At 46.1% G+C, this 23,958-nt stretch overlaps 1 protein-coding gene across 1 annotated transcript; it reads left to right on the top strand.

The window, feature by feature from the left end:
* Nucleotides 1-240: 240 nt before the first annotated feature.
* LOC121171495 (trophinin-like) lies at nt 241-13,115 on the top strand. Its single transcript, XM_041003206.1, has 2 exons — nt 241-1,253; nt 12,083-13,115. The coding sequence occupies exons 1-2, from the start codon at nt 241-243 to the stop codon at nt 13,113-13,115; spliced, it is 2,046 nt and encodes a 681-aa protein (XP_040859140.1).
* The last annotated feature ends 10,843 nt before the right edge of the window (nt 13,116-23,958 follow it).

The following is a 23,958-nucleotide window of genomic DNA, read 5'->3' as shown; positions in this document are numbered from 1 at the left end:
AGGCAGAGCGAGCTGTCCAGCTGCAGCCATAGGCACACTGTAATTTCCATAGAGAGAAGTGAAGCTGGGGGGTTCTTGAGAAGTGCACTCAAGGAAAGCTGCAGAGGTTTCCTATGATAGATTTCATATGGTATCTGTATTGCAACAGGGATCACACCATCCTGTTCTCATTGTTCCAGGCCAGTGCATCTGCTGTGCTCTGTCCCATACTACTGCCTGCTATCTCTGACGAAAGTCATCATGCCCCGGGGTCAAAAGAGTAAGCAGCGGGCCCGAGAGAAGCGCCGCCAGGCCCAGACCCAAGGAGAAGAATCAAAGGATGGGGAGCATGCACAAGCCACCGTAGTAGAAAAAGAAGAGTCACTCTCTTTCTCAGCTTCCAATACCAAATGTAGTATCCAAGGGCCACCTGCTGCTGGAGCACCTGGCACTGAGCAAAAGCCTGAAAGAGCCACTGGTGCTGTTGCAGCTGATTCACACACCAGCAGCCAGGTTGGCAGAAAGCCAAATGCCCAAGGTGCTGCTAAGCATTTGCAAGGGGGCCCTCTAGCAGAGAAGGTTGCCATGCTGGTACATTACCTGCTCATAAAGTATCAGCTGAAAGAGTCTGTTACCAAGTCTGATATGCTGAAAAATGTAGTCCAGACATACAAGAATCACTTCCCTGAGATCCTGAAGAAAGCTTCGGAACGTCTGGAGCTGGTGTTTGGCCTTGATCTTAAAGAAGTGGATCACAACAGAAGCATTTATGTCCTGGTCAACAAATTGGAGGCCAACTGCAACACAACAGTGAATGAGAGCAGTGGTGTGCCGAAGACGGGCCTGCTGATGATTATCTTGGGTGTGATCTTCACCAAGGGCAACTGCGCCGCTGAAGAGCAAGTCTGGGATGTGCTGAGTATGATGGGAATATATAAAGATAGCATTCACTTCATTTTTGGGGATCCGAAGAAGGTCGTTACTGAAGATTTGGTGCAGGCCAAGTACCTGGAATACCGCCAGGTGGCGAATAGTGATCCTCCACGCTATGAGTTGCTGTGGGGCCCAAGATCTTATGCTGAAACCACCAAGATGAGAGTCCTTGAGTTTTTGGCCAAGATCCATGATACAGTGCCCAGTTCCTTTCCAACCTGGTACGAAGAGGCACTGAGAGATGAGGAAGAGCGAGCCCAAGCCCGAGTTGCAGCCAGGGCTCGCATTAGTGCCATAGCCAGTGCCCGTTCCAAGGCCTTGTCCAGCAGCTTGTGCCCCAAGTAAAGGCCAAAGAAGATACTTTACTGTTTTTGAAGAGGACAATTAATGTTCTCCCAAGTAAAGTATCAGTGAGGGTGGCAATACTAGTGCCCTAATGTGTGTTCCTCTTTTAGGTAGTAACTTAGAAATTTGTTTAAATGTTGTATCTTTTAATAGAAAGCTTATGTAACTTCAGAATTCAAGTTTATATAAGTCATATACTTATTGGTGTTCAAATGTTTTAAGAGTGTGAATTTTACTGTTTTATATAACAGATTTGAAAAATTCCCTTCTTATTTAGTAATGCCAGGTAAGATAACATAGTAGTAGAAATGTGAAAGTCTTTAGCAGCAAAACAATTAGGATCAGAAAGAAGTAAAAGATGAAAGTTCTGGCAATGTGTTTCATTTTTAGTCTGATTTATGAAAGTAAAGATGTACTTAGATGTGATTAACTTACATAAGAATGTTGGAGAAGTTAATAAATTATGTTTCTTTTACACTCTCTCCTTTATTTCTCAAACATAACTTAAAAATCTGCTTTTTGGAGGACCTGAGTTACTGTTAGGCAGGGAGAAGGGCACGGGCCTATGTGTATGAGGAAAATAAGGCAGTGTACGAGTTTAAGGGACTGTGATGCCTTGAAACAAAGCCAGCCCACATCAAAAGTCCTGTCCAGTAACATCACAGGGGAGGACCTGTGCTTTGGAACCTTCCTGTCCCTGTCTGATAGCAGTGTAGGGGAGAGCCTGCACCTTGGAAACCTCTTGTCTGATAAGTAGAGTCCCGTGCCTGGAAGGCTTGCTGGTTAACATTCCAAAAGCAGGGTGGGGGAGAAACATTAGAAGAAATCTGAGAAATCTGTTCTGGTTTCCGGTGCGGTGGTCTAGCAGCTAAAGTCCTCGCCTTGAATGCGCCAGGATCCCATATGGGCACCAGTTCTAGTCTGGCAGCTACACTCCCCATCCAGCTCCCTGCTTGTAACCTGGGAAGGCAGTCCCAAAGCCTTGGTACCCTGCACCCACATGGAAGGCCTGGAGGAAGTTCCTGGCTCCTGGTTTCAGACTGACGTAGCACCAGCTGTTGCAGTCACTTGGAGAGTGAATCATCAGACAGAAAATCTTTCTGTCTGTCTCTCCTCCTCTCTGTATATCTGACTTTGCAATAAAAATAAATAAATCTTTAAAAAAAGATATCTGCCCTGTACCCACAACCTGCCCCCCCCCCCAAGTGCTAACAAAGGTCCCTCAGTTTTCTGCCTTGCCATCCTTTTCTGCTTGTCAGGTAAACTTCATTGTGCTTTGTCTGAACTCTTTGCTTGTGAGAAGACAAAGACCACTACTCCAACTAACCAAGGACACTCAGCAGCTGGTCTGTCTCCCCTGAAGAAATTAGGGATGGTCCCAGCAGCTTCTGAGCCCTCGCTGTCCCTTCCCTCCCACCCCCACCCCCCACTCCCACCCCCAGCCTACCTGCCCAGTGATGCAGCCATAGCTCTTAGTGGATTTAAGGAGAAGTGTGGATTTGAGAAGTGCCAAACAGGTGTCTTGCATCCTGTGCCCAGTGTACTTAAGCCCAGTGCACAAACGATGTGTTTAATGCAAATCAGGTTCAGGGAGTTTCTGAGAAATGAATGATACCACTGCCATGGGTGTGCCCAGAAGGCACTCTGCTGATAGCATTTGCTGGGGTTTGGAAGAGACGAAGCTCTCTACATATCAAATACCCACTGTGTTTTATTGGGTTGTCTCAGATATACTTTGGCAAACTTTAAGTGAACACTAAATTTGAAGAAAAAAAAGTACTCATTTATTTGAGAGGCAGAGGCGGGGGAGAAAAAATAGAGCTCCCATCCACAAGTTCATTGCCCAGATGCTTATAATGGCCAGCACTGAAGTCAGACTCCGGGGAGGCACTCCCAAGTATCCCATAAGTGGCAGGAACCCAATAAATTGAGACACCATCCACGTCTCCTGCAATCTGCATTAGTAATAGGGAAGCTGGAATTAAGAACTGCAGCCTGGAGCCTGGCGCAGTGGCATAGCATGCTAATCCTCCACCTGCTGTACCAGCATTCCTTGCAGACACAGGTTTTAATCCCTGCTGTTCCACTTTCAATCTGGCTTCCTGCTTGTGGCTTGGAAAAGCAATAGAGGATGGCACAAAGCCTTGTGACCCTGCACCCACATGGGAGACCTAGAAGAGGCTCCTGTCTACTGGCTTCAGATCAGCTCACCTCTGACCACTGTAGCCATTTGGGCATTTGGGGAATGAACCAGTACATGGAAGATCTCTCTCCCTCTCTCTTATCGCTCTCTCTATATAATTCTGGCTTTCAAGCAAAACTAATTAAATCTTAAAAAGAAGAAAAGGAAGAACCGCACCCTAGAACTAAACCAGGCACTCTAAGATAGGATGGCAACTTTTTATTTTTTTAGATGTATGTATTTGTGAAGCCGAGTGATAGCAATAGAAAGAAAACTTCCATCTGTGGGTTCACTCCCCAAATGGATGCTATGGCCCTGTACTGATCCAGGCAAAAGCCAAGAGCCTGGAACTGTGTAAGTGTCTCCCACGTAGGTAGCAGTGATTCTGTTGGGCCGGTGAAGATACCAACTTCCCCCACCACACTCTTTGCCCCTCTAAAGCACTCAGTGTCATGGTAACCAACAGGGCCACATGCTTGGCTAGCTGCACTGTTAGGCAATTGTTTGGTTCTGGGGCCACTGTTTTCTGTAAGCCCATATAAACATCTGGGGGGAGGGCATGGGTAGTTGTGGCTGTTTGTGGTTGGACAGTGAGATGTGTACACAATTATGTGTGTGTATGTATGCAGATATCTGCGTGTGAGTCTGATTGCCTGCAGCAGTAAGGCAGCTATATCCTGTAGCCTTACTGCTATTAGTGGCCGGTGACTCCCTTATGCATTTCTCACCACCCCTGTCAGTAAAAGATGCAAAGCCTTAAGCCCTGGGAATACAACAGTTTTGGTGTTGCTAGCAAGATTTCTTTCAGGACAGTATGAAATTGTTAGCTCCCTTAAAGGGTAGAATTTAGGGATGACTAACCACAAGTTATGTGGTATTGGTGGCTATGGCCTTGTGAGCTAGGGTGCTCCCCCGGCCCCCGGTGGGGGGGCTTCCCCGTTTTTATAGTCAATGCATTGGATGTGTTCAGAAAGATTTCCAAGCAGGGAAACAGGCAAAAACGGGCCTCCAGGTGGATCTTCCTGGTTGTCTTGTTAGGAGGCAATGCCAGACCCCAGGCTGACACCTGAGGATGGGTCCTCTTTGGCTGCCTTAGAAAAAGCAAAAATGGATCAAAGGGATGCCTAGATAACAGTTGATACTGTGTTACAGGTCCATCTCACTGCCTTTTAGGCAGAAGATAATATTGAGTTGCACCAAAGTGCCTTACTTTAAAAAAAAAAAAATAAAGAAAGAAAGAAAAAGAAAAACAACCACTAGGAGCTCCAGCCCTCGAGGCGCAGACCCGCACATTCCACCTCCCCTCCTTCAGTGGGAGGGCTGGGAATGGGAGGAATGAGAGATCTTGACTAAGACAGCCCTAGTGCAACAACAGGACTGAAACACCTGGGAAAGGAAACAAAGAACCAAGGAAAGGCAGGCATGACTCAGCTCCAAAGCTGCTGAGCTGCTGGCAGCCTCGGAGAGTGCATGAGGGCCTGAGCCAGGGAACCCACCTGGGGCTGAGCAGAACACCTTTGTTGCAAGCCCTGAATCCTTGGCAACATTTGTGGGTGGCTAGGAGGAACGTATGGTCCTCTGCAGTCCCCATTGACCCTGGCACTGCCTTGGGATCCATGATAGAGCCCCTTTCAGAGCCCTGGGATCAAGCACCTAGGCTTGTAGCATGTTCTCCACTCAGTGGGGAAACTCCACTCAGCTGTGTGGGGCTGTGGGCTGCACTCTCCCCTCCCCCACTGGGCACCAGGCTGGACATACCCCTAGGGGCTTCCGTGCTGACGTGAAGGGGGAACCCAAGGCCATGGAGAAGGTGTGCACCAGTTAGTGCTGCACCCCACCCTGCCCCCAGGGTGGGGAGTAGATGGTGACAACTGGTGATGGCTCAAAGAGCCCCTAGGCAAAGTGTTACTACTACAAAGAGGGTGAGCATGCTCCTAAGGAAGAGGGTACATGGCCAGAGAGCATCCTAATGAGGGGAACACCAGGCCCTTCATCACTGGGAGGCAGTGGGCCAGGACCCCCCTGAGAAACAAAATCCAAAGCCCAGGCAGCACACAGCTAGATCAAAGGGTGATGCTGAAATTGCTGGAGCCCAAAACAGCTGGGCTGTGGGGTGGTGGGGAGGAGACAGAGAAGACAGCACAGCTGACAGGAGCTGGAGAAGGAAGAGAATGCCATCCCAGGCCTGGTGGGAGAGGTCACTGCCCCTCCCCCCCATTAGGCTATGGCAGCATCGGAAGACAACTTGGCAATTGTAATGGTTAGCATACATATAGTGTGTGTGTGTGTGTGTGTGTGTGTGTGTGTGTGTGTGTGTATTATATATAGTAAGGACAATACTAAGCCTCCAATGTTAATCAAAGCTTCTGAGTCCATCCACTTAGGGCAATTATGTAATATAAAAGTGTATGGCATTCTACTCTTGGGGCTAAACCCTATACAGTTGGTTCTCTGGCTGTGCCCTCAGCCTGGTGGCAATGGCACAACACCACCTTATGTCATGTTTTACTGGAAAATGAGAGTAACCTGTGACTCTCAGATTTGAAAGCATTTATGTTCATTTTTATGAGCCATTTAGAGCCACCCCTTGAGAGATGGTAGACTTTGGACTTTCAACCCAGTCACACAGAAACAATCTGATGGCTACAAATGTCCTGGTGGGTCAGATATCTTTGTAGTGGTGACCAGGCAATCATTTTGGTGGATGTGCCCTGGGTTGCTTGTCAGCTTTGCAGCTAGGCTGCCTTAAAAGGCCTTGGTTATGAAAGCACACTTAGACTCAAGCAGAGACTAGTACAAGAATAGTACAATAAAATCCAATCGGGTGTCAGGAGAAACTGTGTTAGCTCTTATGTTTTGTTGTACTTTGTATTATAGTTATGGTGTTTGGATGTAATGCTCCACATGCCAGGTGTACACCTAACTCAGGGACCATTTTGAAAGATAATGTACATATAGATTGTGAGACAAGGACACCTGAAAAGATGAAGTGCTGGAAACGTGAAACAAATTCTTTGTAGCCCATACTCATTATAAATAACACATGCTCAAGAAGTAACATATTCCAAAAATGCATATATACTAAATACCTTAGTTATATTTGATAAACAATGTTATGGCGGATCTGTTTGCTATATCATAGAGTACTTCATATTCTCTGGCATAGCTTGGTTTAAAAAAAAAATCACAGAACAGATTTTGGTAGGCTCTGAGGTCAAAATGATAAGACACAATATGGGCCAGCACTGTGGCATAGCAGATTAAGCCTGGACCTATAGATCCTGTGTATCATATGGGCGCCAGTTCAAGTTTCAGCTACTCCACTTCAGACCCAGCTCCCTAATAATGTGCCTGGGAAAGTGGAAGAGGATGGTCTAAGTTCTTGTGCCCCTGAACCTACATAGGAGAGCTGGAAGAATCTTCTGGTACCTGTCTTCTGAGCAGTTCAACTCCAGCCACTGTGACCATTTGGAAAGTGAACCAGCAGATAGAAGATATCTCTCATTCTCTCTCTCCTTTCTCTGTATAAAAATAAATAAATCTTAAAAAATGCCATCAACTCCAGGTACCATGCCATGGACTTTCTTATAGGACAGACCTTATCTAGCTCACACCACAAGTAGTTTGGACCCCATAGAGGTTTGCATTTTTCTATTGCCCTCACAAGCCTCCGAAGTGTCAGAATTAGCAGTCTGATCTGAATTTGGAGCTCACATCATTTCATTCCTCCCTTCATGAGGTAGATGTTCTGTCTGTGGATTAATTTCACTTCTTACTGCTCCACAATATCTCCAACCAATGCCCAGCAGCTGGCACATGGAACTCCAGCTCAGCAGTTCACCATTACTCTGTTGTCTACATCTAGTAGGCTCTTGTGCCCAAATTCGGATCCTGAGCTACTGACCAGCTCTTTCCTCCTCCTTTTCATGAAAACTGTGCCTGTTCCCCAAGGCAAAGAAATTCCAAAATAACCTTGCTTTCCACTGCCTTAATACTTTCCCTACAATGGACTGGCATCATGGTACAGGGAGTCAAACCCCTGCTGTGGTCACCTGCATACATATTACAGTTCCAATTCCAGGTGAAACAACTTGGTCTGCCATCCAGCTTCCTGCTGCTGCATCTTTAGAAGGCAGCAGATAATGGCTCAAGTGCTTGGGCCCCTGCCATCTGCACGGCAGACCCAGATGGATTTTCTAGCTCCTTACTTTGGTCTGGTCCAGTTCTGGGAATTAAGGGCATTTGGAGAGTAAACCAGTGGATGAAAGATGACTCTGTCTCTTTTTGTCTCTGTGTCTCTATCCCTTTCAAGCACTGGAAGAGACAAACTTACCTTGGAACCTCTTTGATTTGATAACAAAAGCCCTTCCTTGTAACTATTTACCTCCTTATTAAAGTTTATCTACTGTGGCTGCTTCCAATATACTTTCAGTTTCTTCCAAATCAGCAAGTAAGTAAAGTCAGTTTTGGCACTCAATCTTGTTTCTTGAAAGATAATATTAAATTTAAAGGGAAGAGTTTAGGAAGATGATGAAAATAGAAAGAAAGGAGAATGTAATGTTATGATGTCATTGGGGCTAATGCTGAGTCCACACATTGAGAAATAAACTTAAGTAAATAGTACAAAATCAAAGCATTCCTCCCAAGTGGTTAATAAGAAAGGACAAAGGAAATCATAATATAGCAACCATGCCGATAGGCCAACATCATAAAAACGCTGCTGTGCTTTCAAGAAGACATAGTACTAGGGCCTGGCTCAATAGCCTAGTGGATCTCCCAACAAAGAAAAGTCCAGGCCCAGACAGTTTCACTACAGAATTCTACAAAATATTCTGAACAGAACTAACCCCAATCCTCTACAAACTCTTCAAAACAATAGAAAAGGAAGCAACCCTTCCAAACTCATTGTATGAAGCCAACATTACCTTAATCCCAAAACCAGATAAAGAACCATCAGAGAAGGAAAACTACAGACCTATCTCTCTGATGAACATTGATGCTAAAATTCTCAACAAAATCATAGCCAATAGAATTCAAAAAATCATCAGACAGATCATTCATCCGGATCAAGTAGGATTCAATTAGTGCTATTTGTAACACTTAGAGACTGTCAGTGCTCAATCAGTTTGCCTCTTGTTCTTCATTCATAAGAAGACTACATCTCAGTCCACTTGTAGTTACAAAAGGTCTCGTAACTGCCCTTGAAACTGAACATGAAAAGAACCATGATTCCCTTCCAGTCAAAGCATTTGAGAGTTAGTTGGCCACCATCATCCTTTCTATTTTATTCAGCAGAAAACAGGAAAACAGCTTGGATCCCTGGGTCACTTTACAAGAGACCCTGCCAATTTATATCAAATTTAATTTGCATAATAAATTAAATGTAACTGCTCAATCACTCATATTTCAGGTTTTCCCCATAATTTAATGTATACTTTATCAATATAATACACAGCTACTATTTTTTCGTTGTTAGTCTTAATAAAGATTCAATTTCAAAGAAATTTATGCATATATTCTTGCTGTTCCCAAAGAGTCCAATAATACAAATAAATCACAACTCTCATTTCCTACTATGTTCCTCCAAAATGTAGTCCTCTTCAAAGGTACTCATGTTAAATCTTGCATCTAGCATCTTAAAATGTGTTCCAGGTTTTCTCTTACACGCATATACTAGCAAAATATACAAGTTGTTACCAAAAATTATCAACCTTATATATTGATCTGCCTCTCACCTTTGTCACTGAATAAAATGAAATCAGGATCTTTCTGGGGTGGGGGATGGTGGTATAGCACATTAAGGACACAACTGCAATACTACCATCCCATCCCATGCTACAGTGCTGGTGGTTGTCCTGGCTGTTCCATTTCTGCTCCAGCTCCCTGTGAATGTACCTGGAAAAGCAACATACAATGGCCCAAGTATCAGGGTCCCTAACCCCTACGTTGATGAAAAGCATCTGGAATTCTGTTCGAGTTCCCACTCCCACAAAAGAGAGGCTACCCTCAGAAAAGAGCTTCGTTCCTCCTCTCAGCCCTGAGGGGCCTTCTATAGGGCTGGTGGAGGTCAGGTTCCCTAACTCCTGCCGCTGACTTGTCAGGAGGGTGGAAGATCTGGTTTGACTAGGGTGGTTGACTAGGTCAGCAGAGTGGTTCAGGGAAGAATTGAAAACATGTCCAAAACTAAGCTAACAACATTAGCAAGTGAAGGCTGAAGGAACCCCCCTATTTTAGAAAAAAAAAAATAAGGGACAATAGAATCCCACTCCTTCTGTAAGCCCTGGGAAGCACTGGACAGAAACACCCTTTGGATTTTGATGATTCAAGAGTTTTCACCATCAGACAGCAAAGTTGGGGGGGTGCCTTCCAGCAGTGACAGCAGACCCTCATTAACGTCTGAAGGAACCCTCTACCTCAGACCAGAAAGGCCTGGCATAACATGGGGTTCTCTGACTTTAAAGGCCAATGATGAGTGTGCTAGATAACATACACTCCAAGTTTCACCTTTGGTGTCTCAGGAAAGTGAATCGAGTGGTGAGAGGAGGGCACGATTGAGTAATCATTGAGAGGAGGGCAGTGTTAAGTTAGCAGAAGGAGGGGCCCAAAGCCCTCAGAATGTCAGAGCCTATGGTCAGGGCCCTTTGTGAAGTGTGCCGGTATCCACGGTTACCGGGAGGCGGACTCCGCAGAGTCCCGCCCCTGACATGAGGGGCAGCCAACCCCAGGCGAAGAGTTTCAAGAAAAGTCCGCTATTGGACAAGTATTCCGGCCTTAGAGGAGGATTTGGGTCTCAGGCTGAGCAGATGAAGGAGTCCAGAGCTTGAAGAAGAGCCAAGGTAAGGCCTTTGAGTGGGATATGCGGGTGCTCCCAACCCCCACCCCGAAAGAGAAGTCCAGTCCCTACTGGTGAGGACGCAGGCAGGTCTCAGGAGGGAGTAGCCGACTCAGATCTTGTGAATTGCGTTACTACCCTCCCAGAAGGGTGAAGGGCTTTTGGTTGTGTGTGGAATTGGTTCACGGTCTTAAAATGGTATAATGTATGAAGCTTTCATGAAGGCTGAAGAGACCTCAATCTAAAATGTTAGGGGGGCCACGAATCTTTCGTGCAGGCTGAAGAGGCCTCGATCTAAAAAGTTAGGGGGAGCCAGAGATTTCTGACAGAACCTTAACAGAGACGGCCTGATAAAACATTCTCTGAATTCTGCTGCTGGGAATTCAGGGGTATGAAGGCATTGGACTTCACCGTCAGCTTCAGGCCAGGAGAAAAGATGCCCCAGACCCCATGGTACAAGAGTACCAAACGGGAGGATCCCTAGTTTCTGGGGAATCCTTCATGTTTAGACTGAGAGGGGCAGGCAAGGAGAAGCCTGCAAGTCTAGATCAACAAGGGCAGGCTACGGCAAGGTAGGGGCGGTGCAATGGCTTCTTTGGCTTATCTTCCCCCGCCCCATCCGGCAAGAGCGGACAATCCATAGGGGCACTGGTTCATGTCGCGGCGGCCCTAGTTCCTATCCAGCTCCCTGCTTGTGGCCTGGGAAGCAGTGGAGGACGGCCCAAAGCCTTGGGACCCTGCACCCGCGTGGGAGACTAGGAAGACGCTCTTGGCTCCTGGTCATAGATCAGCTCAGCTCTAGCCATTGTGGCCACTTGGGGGTGTGAACCAGCAGGTGGGAGATTTTTCTGCTTCTCTGTAAATCTCTTTCCAATAAAAAAAAAAAAAAAAAAGATGAATCCTTAAAAAAGAGAGAAAAGAAGAAAAAAAAAAAAGAATGTGATGCTTATCTTTGTTCCTCCCTCTTTCTTAAAAAAAAAAAAAAAAGAGGGCCAGGCACAGAGTCACAGCCGCAATGAACCCTGAGGGATTTATGTTGAGCTGAAATGTCTCAAACTTCCTCTTTTGGGATCTCAGGGAGGTGAAGGCCTCTCTCTGATGGGATAAGGCTCACATCAGCAGGAGCTGCAGTTTCAGGCCTTACCAGGTGTCATGGTAGAGGCTGTAAATGAAGAATCAGAACCCCCAGATACTGTGAGCTAAGCAGGGACTAAGGCTTGGCATTAAGGCACAACTTGTTTATCCACTGCCTGCAGCACTGGCATTCCATATGCATGTTGGCTGTAGTCTTGACTGGTCTGTTTCCAATTCGGCTCCCTGCTAAAGTACCTGGGAAAGCAGCAGATGATGACCCAAGTTCCTAGGGCCCTGCCACTATGTAGGTGACGTAGTTGGAGTTCTAGGCTTCTGGCTTCCACCCAGCCTCAGCCATTGCAGCCATTTGGGCAGTGAACCACAAAGTGGATGATCTCTCCCTCTCCCTCTCTCGCCATGCCTTTCAAATGAATCTTTTAAAAATAGAGTCTCTCAATACCCACCCAAATTTTGTCACGGGTGTCCCAGGGAAATGTGATGAGTTCCTCCATCAGGACAGAAGGGGTCCTGAAATGGAATGTCAATTTCAGGGCAGTACAGTAGAAGACAAGCAGGCCAGAGGACAGGACCCTGTGCATTCTTTGAGTAGTACATACAAGAAAACTTGCAGAAGAGCCATCAATTGAGCTAAAATGCTATTCCAATAGGCAATAGGCATTCACCATCTCCTTTTCTTTCTGCCAGGTCGCCTGCTCTTTTGTCTGCTACTGCTGAAAAAAACTCATCATGCCTAGGGGTCAGAAGAGTAAACTCCGTGCCCGGGAAAAACGCCGTCAGCTCCAAACAGATCCTGAAAATCTGGTGGGTGCACAAGCCCCTATATCAAAGGAATCTGAATCTTCTCCCTCCTCATCTCATTCCAAGGATGGGCCCCAGGATTCACTTACTGAGCCACGCAGCAATCTCCAAGATTCTAAGCCAGTCACATCCACCACGACTGCTGAAGCTGTTCCAGCCAAAGGATCAGATGAAGGCACCAGAAAACCAGGATCCACCCAAAGCCAGTCAGCCACAAACAGATTCCCCAATGGTCCTCTAGATGAGAGGATAATTATGCTAGTGCATTATCTGCTGTACAAGTATCAAATGAAACAGCCTATTTGGAAGGCAGAAATGCTGAAAAATATAATCCAAACATACAGAAGCCAATTCAATGAGATCCTGAGGAAAGCATCTGAGCACCTGGAGCTGATTTTTGGCCTTGACCTGAAGGAAGTGGATCCCAACAAGCACATCTATGTGCTTGTCGACAAATTGGAATCAAATTGTGATGGGAGGCTGAGTGATGACATAGGTGTCCCCAAGACTGGCCTGCTGATGACAATCTTGGGTGTGATCTTTACCAACAGCAATTGTGCCGCTGAAGAGAAAGTCTGGCAAGTGTTAAACATGATGGGGCTATATGAAAAGAGCGAGCACTTTGTCTTTGGGAATGTTAGGAAGCTCATCACCCAAGACTTCGTGGCAGATAAGTACCTGGAATATCGCCAGGTGCCTGATAGTGATCCTCCACGCTATGAGTTTCTGTGGGGTTCAAGGGCTCATGCTGAAACCAGCAAAATGAAAGTCCTTGAGTTTTTGTCTAAGATCCACGATACCGTGCCCAGTGCCTTCCCAGATTGGTATGAAGAGGCACTGAAAGATGAGGAAGAGCGAGCCCAAGCCCGAGCTGCAGCCAAGGCTCGCATTAGTGCCATGGCCAGTGCCCGTTCTGCAGCCATGTCTAAGGGCGCCTCTCATTCTCAATAAAGTCTGAAAGATTCTTCACTTTGTGATTGCGTAGAGTCATGTATAGTCTAAACAGTGGGAGGTTCAGGGTGGAGTGGGAGACAGCACAGCATAGGATATGTTTGTACTTTTGTTCTGTGTGGTAGCCTTGGACAACTTATAAAAGGTATTACTGTCTTTAATAAGCAGCTCCAGAATTCAAGTTCATGAATGACAGTGTCCAAAGTTGAGGGGGGGGGTTGGAGAGGGAAGCTCAACGGGCCTCCAGGGTCACTCCATCCTGGAGGTTAGGTTTTTTGACCCGCAGAGGTGCCTAATAGCCAGGCTGTGTGGCTGCCCCCAGAAGGGTCATTTATGCCCAGGTCTTAAGGGTTTTTATGCCCAGGTTAGGAATCACAGCTGAGGTACTTCCATAAATAAGTCCACAACACGTGTATATAAGTAGGGGGCTAACACCAAATTGGTTTGGACAGGAGAAAAAGAGTGAGAGAAGTGGGTCTGATAGAATCTGGGGGGGCAATGTGGGCTCACCCCTGTGGGACTGCAATCTCTACTGGCTTGCACAAAAACGGTGGATGGGATCAGGCATTGCTCGGGAGCTAAGGGGACATCCCAGCTATGTTGGGGTTCCCACTGGTGAGCACGAGACTAGGATTGAGGGCAGCAGGCGTGGCTGTAGATGGCTACAGACTGCACCAGCATGGGTGTGCACTGGGACTGGGGAACGACAGATCGGGCTTGACTCCAGCCCCTCTGCTACTCGTGAGAGCCAGCCTGGGTGTAGAACTGGCCAGACTAGGTCTTGACTCCCACTGAACCACGTGAAAGCTGTGTCTGGGCACAGACCAGCTATCACTGGGCTGCAACGCCCAACAACAAAACCAGAATGGGTGTGACTGGGTTGAGCAAGGCCACTGTTCTTGTCAGGACAGGAGGTGGACAAAGTCAGCCTGGGCCAACGGCCCACTGGTATGTGCAAGAACTGCTACCAGGAGGAGACTCAATGGAGGAGCTTGGGAAACTCCTCCACTGGGACACAGTCCCTGCAGGTGAGAGCAAGAAGCAAGGCAAGCAGCAGCCTAGACCAGGCCAGGTTACAGTACCTGCTAGCATACATGTGGGTCAGGTCTGGGGATAGACCAGTCTGAGCCAGCACATAATACACACTGGCAGAAATGAGAATCAGGACAGGGGGCAGGAGGAGCCAAATTGGGCAGTGACACCAGCCAGTTCACATTAGGACCAGGACAGTAATCAGACTGGGCTGGGATAGGCTGCAACACCCACCAGCAGGAGCTGGGACAGGGGCAGACCAGTCTAGGCCAGGCTGTGCAGTAAGATTGTAGATGCTGAGGTGAGGCAAGTCATGCCAGCCTTGGCCCAGCAGGGACTGGGTACATGAGTCCCAGGGGGATCTAGCAGGGCTCGGGTAGCTTGGCTTAGGTCCTGGGGCCCACCTGTGTGGTGGGGTCTGGGTTCCTGAGCTGCAGGGATGGAGGAACTGGTAGGGTTTGGGTCCCTTGGCCCAGATCCTGGGGCCCGCCTTCTAGGTGAGTGTTGGTTTTGTGAATCCCGGGGGTGGGGGATATGGTGGGACTTGGGTCTCTTGGCCTGGGTCCCAGGGCCCACCTACCAGGTGGGTATCAAGTTCATGAGCCCCAGGGATGGGGGATCCAGCAGAGTTTGGGTTGCCTCGTTTGGGTCCCGTGGCCCACCTGATAGGTGGTACCAGATTCCTGAGACCCAGGGGTGGAGGATTCCACGGGGCTCAGGTCACCTGACCCGAGTCCAGAGACCCGCCTTCTAGGTGGGTGTCAGATTTATGAGCCCCAGGGATGGGGGATTATCCGGGGCTTAGGTCACCTGGCCTAGGTCCTGGGGCCTACCTGTAAGGTGGGTGCCAGGTTGATTAGCCCCAGTGGTGGGGGATCCGGTGGGGCTTGTGTCTCCTGTCCCTGGTCCTGGGGTTCATCTAATAGGTGGATGTCAGGTTCATGAGCCCCAGGAGTGGGGGATCCGGATTGCCTGGCCTGGGTACTTGGACTTGCCTGCAAGAACATGTCCTACTTAATGAAAAAGGTGGAGCAGTGGACACAGGCCCTGTTGTAAAAGGAGACTATAGCAGTACATTTGGTGCTGCAGCAGAAGAAGGAGAACAGAACAAACTGGACAACTACCCCAAAGAAACAATGACAGCAAAAAATCTCAGTGAGAACCAATGGACATTGGGAGGGTGACAACCTAGGATAAGTGAAAACGGCAGTATTTCAGAACTGTCCAAACCACTTGGGCAGAACCCTCGGAATATGTACACATTGAGACTCTGGGTTGATGTGAGGTGGCGGTTGCTCATTCCTGGGTACTGGGAAATGTGGAAAGTCAAAAGTGGTTTCCCCCTTTGTCTCTCCCATTCCCCCAGGAACAACAAGAAGAAATAGCAAATTTGGAAGCAATGAATTCACCCAATTTTCCCTAAACCTCAATTCACATCCTGGCCAACCATGTAATCATTATTTAAAAAAATAATAAAATTTTAAAAATTAATAAAAAATTTAAAAGAAAGAAACAGAAAACAGGGCCCAGAGTGGTAGCCTGGTAGCTAATGTCCCTTGCATGCGCCGGGATCTCATATGGGCATCGATTCATGCCCTGGCTGCTCCACTCCCTTTCAGGTCCTTGCTGTGGCCTGGGAAAGCAGTCGAGAACGGCCCAAAGCCTTGGAACCCCGCACCCATGTGGGAGACCCGGAAGCTCCTGGCTCCTGGCTCGTGGGTTCATATTGGCTCAGCTCCGGCCATTGTGGGCTCTTTGGGAGTGAAACAGCAGATGGAAGATTTTTCTCTGTCTCTCCTCTCTATAAGCCTGACTTTCCAATAAAAATAATACAATAAATCTTTAAAGAGAGAGAGAAGAAAGGTAAAATAGGGCTAATTATTGCAACTTCCATTCCCCCTTTTCTGTGAAATTAACAGTTATCTATTGGATATGCTTAGGTTATGTAAAAATATAGGATTAATGCCTTTTGCATGCTAGTTAATTTATTTCCCAAATATTAATTGAGTGTTCTTTGGAAACATCTGTACTAAGTTATGGGAGGATATATGATTATACTATGTAAGAAAATCTACCCTAAGAGCTAACAGGTGAATCTTAGCGTGAGTAGGAGGGGAAGGCGTGTCTAAATAGAAGCACCTGCTGGGAATGCTTTGTGGCAAGGAGGTCCAGGGCCTCGGGAAACTGTGAGTCCTTCAACTGTGTGGCTGCAGCCATGTGGGGAGTGAACCAGCAGAGGAGAAGATTCATTTCTAATTCTGCCTCTGCAATGAATAAATCTTTCTAAAACTAGAACTTTGCAATTTTCTCCACTGCATATGATTCCTAGAAAACAGTGCAGAGATGAATTCCCTTACACTGCACTTTTCCTCTGTCCGTAGTCTAAGGTAGATCTTGAGTCTGTCTCCTCACGACTCTACGGTGTTTCTGAGGGAAGGAAAAGAAAAGTTCCATGCTCAACTGCCAGAAGCAGTCCTGCAGAAGGAAGGAGCGAGTGAGAGCCCAAACGACTTGGGCCTTTCGGAGGGCCTTGTTTGCCCAAGCTCCACATGCTTCTAGCCCTGGGATGGAGATCTGAGTCTTTCCTGGTCCCAACACACACGAGCTGTCCTGAGAGTTTCCTGCACTACAGTCTTCCCCTCTATGCCCTCAGCTGGAGCCTGCACCCATGCTCAACAGAAAAAGGAAACATTCTAGACTCACCTACTCTATCCCCACCATAAGAGGGCTCCAACCCCAGGTGGGTCCCATCTGTTACTGAGGCACCTGGCAACAACAGACCTTTCACTAATTGTTACCTCAGACCTTAAAAGTTACTTCAGCCCCCCAAGTGCCCCCGGAACATTCTCAATATTCTCTGATCTGTTAGCCGCTAGCCAAGGGAAATCCAACTCAGTACAAAATCTACTGCTATTAATCTCAGGGGGAAAAAATCTATTTCAGAAGTAGAAGAGAGGAGATAAGCAGATACATTTCAGAGAAAGGTAGTCTTAGTGTGGTGAACTTTTGAATTATTTTTGCCAGATTCATATGCTAATAAGCAAGTTTAACTTAAGTGATCATAAACCAAAGTCTCCCTGCTGTCTTTGAGGAGAAAAGACTGAGAAATTACTAGGAAACAACTATCTACGGATCTTGAAATCTTTTAAAAAAATTTCTAAAGATGTTTTTATTGGAAAGTCATAATTGTAAAGAGGAGAGACAGAAAGATCTTTCATCTGCTAGTTCACTCCCCCAAGTGGCCACAAGCAGAGTGCTGAGCTGATGCAAAGCCAGTAGCCAGGAACTCCTCCGGGTCTCCCACGTGGGTGCAGGGTCCCAAGGCTTTGGGCCATCCTCAACTGCTTTCCCAGGCCACAAGCAGGGAGCTGGGTGGGAAGTGGGGCACATGGGAAATAAACTGGCACCCACATGGGATCTGGCGCATGCAAGGCAAGGACTTCAGCCACTAGGCTACCATGCCGGGATGAGTTTGAATTCTTACCAACTCTGTAGGCTTTCCCAGCAGTCATAGTTTTCTATAATTTTTTGTCATAAATTACCACTGATTTAGTGATTTACACATTATTATTACTGCAGGGTATGCTATCTACATTTCCGCAAGTGTGAAGGATGGAATGATTCAGCTGGATTTATTATTGTGTTGCTCAAACCAAGCTTTGAGCTAGTACTCCCATTAAAGGAAGAACCTGGAAAAAAATCTTCTGAGAACATCAAGGTTCTTGGGAAAATGTAGCTGCTTGCAGTAATAACACTGAGGCCTGGTTTCTTTGCTGACTCTCAACTGTCATCATCTTTCAGAACATCTCTCCAGGCTCACACGCTTTGAATCTTCATCACACTTGGAACCTCTTTAATTTGTAAGACATCTCTTCTCAGCCTCCAGCCAGAAAAAAAAGTCTCTGCTTCTATGTTTCATCTTGTTAGGTTGGACTCTCCTGGATACTCCAGTAATGTATTTTGATCTGAAGTTATTTCTTCACCTTAATGTGTCCTGGCCATACAATATAGCATTTATATTTTTAAAATAAGAATATGAGTACCTTTAAAAAAAAATTGTGCTTATTTACTTGAAGTGCAGAGAGCAAGAAAGAGACTAAGACAAACATTGAGAGAGCTTTCAGTCACTGCTTCACTCCCAAATGTCCACAAGAGTCAGGCCTGGGCCAGGCTGAAGTCAGCAGCTGGCACTCCATCTCTACCTCCACATGGGTGGCAGTAATTGAGCATGGCCTGCTGCCTCCCAGGGTGCACACAAGCAGCAAGCCAGAATCAGAGGGGAAGCCAGAACGGAAATCTAGGCACCCAAGTCGGAATGTGGGCATTCCACTACTGCACAAAATGCCTGCCCCTTTTCGGGTGTCTTCTGGAACAACATTTCAGCATATCATTCATGCAGAAAACGACTTCCTGGCAGGCATGTTAGGAGACAAATAATTTATCATTTTTCTCCTTATTCTTTCTTTTATCTGCCCCAGAGGAAAATCCGACTCTTTGTTATGTCTAAGGACTCCTGTACAAGTGTGGTCAGGCATGTCATCAAGTGATGGGAAACAGAGATCTGAAAGTTGTGCTTCGGACCAGGTACTAAATGGAAAAAGCAAATTATCCATTTATGGAGGTTATTACAAAGGTGAGTGGAGAAAAGTGCTATTTAGTGTCAAGAGGCAAATCTGCTGAAGTTTACACAGTCCTTCAGAAGAAAGTTATGATACTGTATTTGAAAACACCTGTCACACAATCAGCACTAGAAAAAAAAAATGGCAAATTTTAAGGCAGTTTGGCCTTTTCAGAAACTACTCCAAGAATGGAGAGGCTGCTGCCATAACAAATGTTTATAGCTTTTTTTTTTTAATTGAGCACCTATTATGGAATAGTTTCTGGGAGAGACTAGAAGTGTTCGTATACTTCTTGTTTTGTCCTTCTTGGATACATGGGGAAACTGCGTTCCCAACCTAATTGTAGGTATAAAGAATTTTGTGGGACCTGGCGCGGTGGCCTATCAACTAAAGCCCTGGTCTCATACGCACCAGGATCCCATATGGCAGCCGGTTCTAATCCTGGCAGCCACACTTCCCTTCCAGTTCCCTGCTTGTGGCCTGGGAAAGCAGTCGAGGATGGCCCAAAGCCTTGGGACCCTGCACCCACATGAGAGACCTGGAGGAGTTCCTGGCCCCTGGCTTCAGATCGAGCTCAGCTCCGGCCGTTGTGGTCACTTGGGGAATAAATCATCAGATGAAAGATCTTCCCCTCTGTCTCTGCTCCTCTATGTATATCTGACTTTACAATCAAAATAAATAAATCTTAAAAAAAAAGAATTTTGTGAATACCCATATCACTAACCTATGGACAGAATTAATATGTCATTTCCACGCCAAGGCACTTGAATGGCAGCACAAGTGGCACCTGAGCTCACTCCACCTCAGCTACAGTTTCAGTGTCTCTTAGTTTTAAGTATATGCTCAGTTCTTTTTCTTTCATACTATGCTAGGAAAATATACTGTTAATTTTTTCATTTATCTGTATAATGATGTACATATCATTCTGCCTCTTCTTTGCTAATAAAATGAACACAGGAATTTTCTGTGAGAACACACATAGATTCACCACACTTATCTATTACTACCAAGAATTCTAAATGGCATGTGTGTTATAATTAATCTAATCATTTCCTCTTGATGGATAGATAAGTTGTTTTCCATTCATTACCATGATTAATAAAACTGAAATATCGATGAACATGAATTCTTTGGCAAAAATGGATGTTTTCTTTTAAGAAAGTTGTGCAAAAGTACAAATTTAGGGGTTAGTATGACGGCTCAATTGGTTAATCCTCCACCTGCAAGTGCCAGCATCCCATATGGATGCCGGTTCTAATCCAGGCAGCTCCACTTCCCATCCAGCTCCCTACATATGGCCTGGGAAAGCAGTCAAGAATGGTCCAAGTTCTTGGAACCCTGTACCTGCCTGGCAGACCTGGATTCAAGTCTCCTGGTTTCAGATCAGCTCAGCTCCGGCCATTGTGACCATTTGGGAAGTGAACCAGTGGATGGAATATCTTTCACTTAGTCTCTCCTTCCCGTTGTAAATCTGCCTTTCCAATAAAAATAAATCTTTAAAGTAAAAAGTACAAATTTAGTTAAAGTAGAGCATAATGATTGTAAAATTTTAAACTCTTACCAAAATTCCCTGTCAACAAGCATTTAAACTGGTCAGTTTTAAAATTGGGGAAAAATTTGGAGGCACATTATATTGTCTTACTGCTAATTCAATTTTTATTTCACTGTTTTCTAAGTAGGTTAAAGAGACAATGAACACCACTCTTCTGGCAGAGCAGGCTCTATCTGCAGTGGTGTATCCTCTGGGTACAGGCTTTCAAGTTCCATGGCAGTAAAAATGTTTCTGTTTGCTTTGTGAAAGAAGAATTGAGTCAGCATGACCAGGAAAAGGCAATAGGCACACACAGGATGAATTGAGCTAATGAGGGCCATGCCATGGTGAGGACTGGAGTAGAAATCGCTCTATACTGCAAGTCCAAAGAGCCCAGGGCAGATGGTAATCAGAGCTCTGGTGACCCTGGTAGGGAGGGGGACAACTCTTATAGATCGTTTTGGGAATCTCTGAGTCCTCCTCATGAGCATGAAGTTGCAGGGTTATCAGAAAGGGCAGATTTATCAGATGAGAGGACTAAAGGCTCGCTGTCTCTTTTCCTACGTACCAGGCAGCCTCTAGCTAGCGTCTGTGGACCACCCACTCCTGGTACTAATGGATCCTGGAAAAGCTACATCTTTTCACTGCTCTGCTGATTGGGAACATCCTTTTTCTTATGCAGGGCCTGAAAGATGTGTTGATATTTGATAAGAAAGGATATTTTTTTCTTCTGTTTATGTGACCCTCCCACCACCAAGTCTGACATTGGGATTATGCGAGGGATTAGTGAGGACTGGCAGTTGAAGCAAGAGAAGGAATATCAGAGTGGAGCATATGGGCAGCTCCAAGGAGGGGCCACCTTGGAGGGGAAATTTCCTTAAGCTAATGACTGCAAATAAGTGCCAAATGTAGGCATGTCTTGAACAGGACCCTGATACCTCCAGCTCAGATTTCCTCTCGCTGCTTCTGTCTGACTTTGTACACCAGAAGACATGTTCTTTTGGCCATTTCTGTCGGCCTATTAGAAGCAGGTATTGGATGGAGTAGAGGGCTGCCCACAGTTCAATATTTCCATGATCGATGGAGAACCATTGTAGATGATATTAAATTTACTCGGGGTATATTGGTAAAGTATTTCTTTGACATGGGATTAATGTTCAGAGTATCTAGAGTAACCTGAAAGAAATTAAAATACAAAATAGATTCTGTGCCAGCAATTTTCAGTGAAGATCCATGTGTTTACTAAAAAAAATCACCCACATGGAATTTAAAGTGGTCCATCACTATAGACATTTCTATAAGGCTCCTTCATGGCTATGAGGCTTAAAAGTGTCGTCAATTCACCCTCAGGAACCTGAAGCCTAACATGCACAGTGCCTTGGTTTAATGTTGGCTAACTCAGAATGCCATAGGGTGGAACGCCAGCTAGGAAATGCCCTGTGAGTACGTAAGGGAACTTTCAAACTTGAAGCAGCGTCAGCATCACCAAGACCCGCCCCTTTGCTGCCAAGGAGAAACTTCTAGCAAGGATTTCCGGAAGTGGCTAATCTTGATTTCCGTTTGCTCTGTCGCTGTGACTTCTCCGGGAAGTGAGGGCGTCAACCTGAGAGGCGTGATATTGATTGGCTTAGAGGCGTTCCCGCTATTGCCTAGGATTAGGTAAGAGCCAAGTTCGATGTGACAGGACTTCTTAGCCCAATTACAGGGAATTCCTAAGAGTTTGACCCATGTTATCAGCTTTAAAAAAGAATCGGGCGTAGCAAACTTCCGGAACCTTCTAAACACTGAGATGTGGCTGCTGAGTGAAAGTAATCACTTCCGATAAGCTTAGAGGGTTTCCAAGCTTGAAAAGGGGGGGGGGGAACCCTGAGGGAAATCTTTGGTAATCGCCCACCTATAAGAGTGTAACTGAGCCGTTAGACCGTTAGACCGTTAGATCATTAGACCGTTAGACAGGAGGGGTTCTTCTGGGATGACAGAAGTAACACCTGTCTCCATGGTGTCTGGCCGAACTGATGGTTTGGCACAAGAGGGGCAGCTTTAAGTAGTGGGAGGTGTAACCCTGAACGGATCCTGGAATAGAGGGAAGGAGGAGCATTAAGTAGGTGCAAAGAAACTTGTCAGCGCACTTTGAAGCGGTTCTTGAGTTTCTCTTCAGGTCGCAGTCCAGGTACAAGCGGGTGCGTTGGATCCTCGTCTGACGTAGAGATCTCCCCGACAGTCGGAATTGTGAGTGAGTAACCTGGCGGCGGGGGTGGGGTGGGGCGACAGACGGGGGCAGGTCGGGGGGCTGTCCCGAGCGGCGAGGGGCTGCTGTGGGTGTCTTCGGGACGTGGGATCCGGTAGCCGATCCCGGGATCCTGGACAGGAGAGACCTTGGCAGGAGAGGAGCAGGGTATCCCAGGCTCTGTCTGAACTAAAAGCACAATTAAGAAAAAATCTGTTGAACAAGAGTTCAATTTACACCCTATCCTGGCAAATTTTTATAGGGTGCAAATGAAATATTTTAACAGTATAAACATTTGTTCGTTTTTGTCTTCTTAGTAATAACTATTCAAATTGCAGTAACATATAATATTTTATTGTGCAATTTCCCTGATAGCTAGTAAAATGAAACATTTTTGCCATTCCTTTGCACATTTATTAACTGGATTTTTGGGATATTTCATTTAGCTTTTTTTTTAAGATTTATTTTTATTGGGAAGTGAGATATAGAGAGAGGAGGAGAGACAGAGAGGAAGATCTTCCTTCCAATGATTCACTCCCCAAGTGAGCGCAATGGCCGGTGCTATGCCGATCCAAAGCCAGGAGCCAGGAACTTCTTCCAGGTCTCCCACACGGGTACAGAGTCCGAAGGCTTTGGGCTGTCCTCAACTGCTTTCCCAGGCCACAAGCAGGGAGCTGGATGGGAAGTGGAACTGCCGGGATTAGAACCAGCGCCCATATGGGATCCCGGTGCATTCAAGGGGAGGACTTTAGCTGCTAGGCCACGCTGCCGGGCCCCATTTAGTTTTTTTTTTTTTAGTTGCTTATATATTCTGGATACTAATCTTATGTCAGATTAATAGCTTACAAATATTTTATTCCAGTCTATCAGTTTCTTATTTTACTTTGTAGATGTTTCTTAGCTCAGTATAATCCCATTTGTTTTGTTGCTTGTGTTTTAGGTATATATATATATTTTTTTTAAATTTATTTTTATTTATTATTATTTGTTTTTAAGATTTTTAAAATTTTATTGGAAAGGCAGAGTTACAGAGAGGAGGAGAGACAGAGAGGAAGATCTTCCATCCAATGGTTCACTCCCCAAGCAGCCGCAACGGCTGGAGCTGAGCCACTCTAAAACCAGGAACCAGGAGCTCTTCTGGGTCTCCCACGCGGGTACAGGGTCCCAAAGCCTTGGACCATCCTTGCCTGCTTTCTCAGGCCACAAACAGGGAGCTGGATGGGAAACGGGGCTGCTGGGATTAGAACTGGTGTCCATACAGGATCCTGGCACGTTCAAGGTGAGCACCTTAGCCAGTAAGCTACTGTGCCAGGCTCTGTGTTTCAGGCATCTTACCTAAAAGAGTGTGGCATATGCCAATGTCTTGAAGTGTTTCCACTCTTTTCTTAGTATTTTCAGAGGTTCATGCTTTACGTTTGACTCTTCTATTCATTT

The sequence above is a fragment of the Ochotona curzoniae genome, unplaced genomic scaffold, assembly GCF_017591425.1.
Source record: "Ochotona curzoniae isolate NIBS_2020 unplaced genomic scaffold, NIBS_Ocur_1.0 contig_1274, whole genome shotgun sequence".
Lineage (NCBI taxonomy): Eukaryota > Metazoa > Chordata > Mammalia > Lagomorpha > Ochotonidae > Ochotona > Ochotona curzoniae.
The sequence above is the reverse complement of the archived record's forward strand: the minus strand, read 5'-3'. Positions and strand labels throughout refer to the sequence as shown.

What these genes read in the sequence shown, in the direction of transcription:
- LOC121171495 (XM_041003206.1), top strand. Translation starts at nt 241, where the DNA reads ATGCCCCGGGGTCAAAAGAGTAAGCAGCGGGCCCGAGAGAAGCGCCGC. An exon ending in TCCAGCAGCTTGTGCCCCAA is followed by an intron (nt 1,254 to 12,082) that starts GTAAAGGCCAAA and finishes CTACTGCTGAAA; the next exon opens with AAAACTCATCATGCCTAGGG.